Source organism: Phaethon lepturus, unplaced genomic scaffold (genome assembly GCF_000687285.1).
Source record: "Phaethon lepturus isolate BGI_N335 unplaced genomic scaffold, ASM68728v1 scaffold52138, whole genome shotgun sequence".
Lineage (NCBI taxonomy): Eukaryota > Metazoa > Chordata > Aves > Phaethontiformes > Phaethontidae > Phaethon > Phaethon lepturus.
Window position 1 is genome coordinate 1 of NW_010557897.1, and position 2160 is coordinate 2160.

The window sequence follows — 2160 nt, forward strand, 5'->3', positions numbered from 1 at the left end:
AACAGTAAGTGACAATGAAGTACCTCAGAACGAAAACCTAGCACTTTACTGACTTAATTTACAAATAATCAACCTATATAAATAAAGATTGTTTTCAAAATTAAATTGGAAAGCAATGCATTGTTACTGAATTTCCTTCCTGTGTTTTACAATCAGTAATGCCCATATGACCAGGCAAATTAGACAGCTTTTTATTTTAATTAATGTGTAATTCTGCACAGCCCAAAGCTTGTTAGTTTTTAGACATTTGCTTTAATACTTCAAAATTAAGTGCTCTATTTATTAAAAAAGTCTTTATTAGATCTCTATAGCAAATTTTTTTTAATCTGTTCCACTGTTTAATTATGCTGTCATTTTAAGACATATTCCTATTGGTCTTGAAAAAAAGACAACAGTAGCTTGAATTTGAGCCATATAATACGGAGCAGAACTCCAATAAACTTTAAATCCTGACTTTGAAAGGTTAACATTAATTCAGAGCCTTGGATAAAAACTGGTAAAAATGAAACAATTTCAGATTGTGATTGTTTTATTTAGAACTGCAGACCGATTGCAAAAAAGACCCATTTTATTCACATACTAAAGCAAAATGGCAAGGAAATATCCAAAGATAAGAAAGCCAGAATGCTACATTATCCTATTACTTTTCTACTCATCCCAACAAGATGGATATACTGAATGTATTTTGACTGACAAGTTCTAGAGAGACAAATTGGATACTACTAGAACTACAAGATCATAATTTTGAGCCTTTAACGTTTATATGAAAAAGTCTATCTCTTTCAATAATGGAAAAGCACACATTACACATTGCCATAAAGAATTCTCAGTAAGTGACTTTTCTTAAATCCACAATTTGAAAAATGAAAATTTATACTAAGACGCACATACACGCACACCAACATGCGAGCACAATCATGTCACTATACAAGTGGAAGTAAGAAAAACAAAAATCCACACACAAGAAACTAATAACTAAGAAGTATGGGCATGAAGAGATTCACAGTTACTACAGAACTCAATGATTACAGAAAACTGTACTGGATTTTTTGTATAAAATAAGCTAACACTAACAGTTATTTGGGAAAGTTATTTCCTGGCCAAATATGATATTTGCATTTATACTGGTTTTGAAAATAAAGTATATATAGTCATTCAATTGGGGAAGCAAATAAATAAATAAAAGATAAACAACAACATTCACTACCATGCCAACTTACAGACAAAACGAACTAAGATGGTTTTGAAAATTACCGGTCTTGGTGGTAGCGACTGTCTTTACATACGGGCAGCTGACTATTTGCATCATTGCTACACCTGTAAAATGGATAAGCAAGCATGTTGGAAAGCTGCCATTGTATGTCAGCTACCACTGGGAGTCTGGATGCTACAGATTTCCTGCTACAATTTGTAATGCCATTTTCAGATGGCAAAGAGAAAGCCTCCCGGCAAGAAAATGTGAATTATTTTTTCTCCAACATTTTATGCCAAATCAAATATAAAACTAATTTTAAGCTGCAGCAACAGTTTCTGCCTACATTAAACCAACTGTTTGGCAAATTATTGGGATGTCATTGACTAGAAAAAAGGTATTTCAATGAAGACTCAGGGGTTTAAATTCATTCAAGAGGGAGCTTAGCTCTCCTTGTAGGACAGTACGATGGCAAAATACTCTACTAATGGTGCTGTTTTCCACTGACAGCCTTTGCTCAAACAGATCCATCAGCGGAGCAGCAACAAAGTGAAACTAACGGTCTTTGCTATTTTCAGTCTGCTGCTGCATTTAGAAAGCAGTGGTAAGAGTAGAAGGACAGATTTAAACTAGTCAGACTAGCAAGGCGTGGCAAGGTGAGAGCCAGGTTCAACCCAGAGGGAAAGCTGAGGTTATGAGGCTCATTACAGAAAGGCTGGAGGTGGAAGAAGCAAGGGGGAAGAAATAAAAGCAATGAAGCTGCACAGAGGTACTAGGTCAGTGGCAGCAAACATTTTCTTTATTCTTCATTATCAAGAACATCATGAGCTGAAAAATGCTCTAAAGGCAGCATAACTAGCCCTCAAAAAGGTAGCATCATGCATGGTTCTGCCCTCCAGCTCATTAAGATATGACATAGTCCAAAAGGAGGGATGCATCTAGTTCTCTTCAATTAGATACAAAATTCA

The 2160-nt window shown here is 35.1% G+C and overlaps 1 protein-coding gene across 1 annotated transcript in view; it reads right to left on the reverse strand.

The window, feature by feature from the left end:
• Window positions 1-1254: 1254 nt before the first annotated feature.
• Window positions 1255-2160, reverse strand: part of LOC104625289 (transcription elongation regulator 1-like) — a gene marked incomplete at its 3' end in the record, with an annotated part of 11249 nt that continues 10343 nt past the window's right edge. Inside the window, exon 5 of the mRNA XM_010292877.1 lies at window positions 1255-1317. Coding sequence (XP_010291179.1) covers window positions 1255-1317 — 63 coding nt within the window. The remainder of the gene's footprint in view (window positions 1318-2160) is intronic.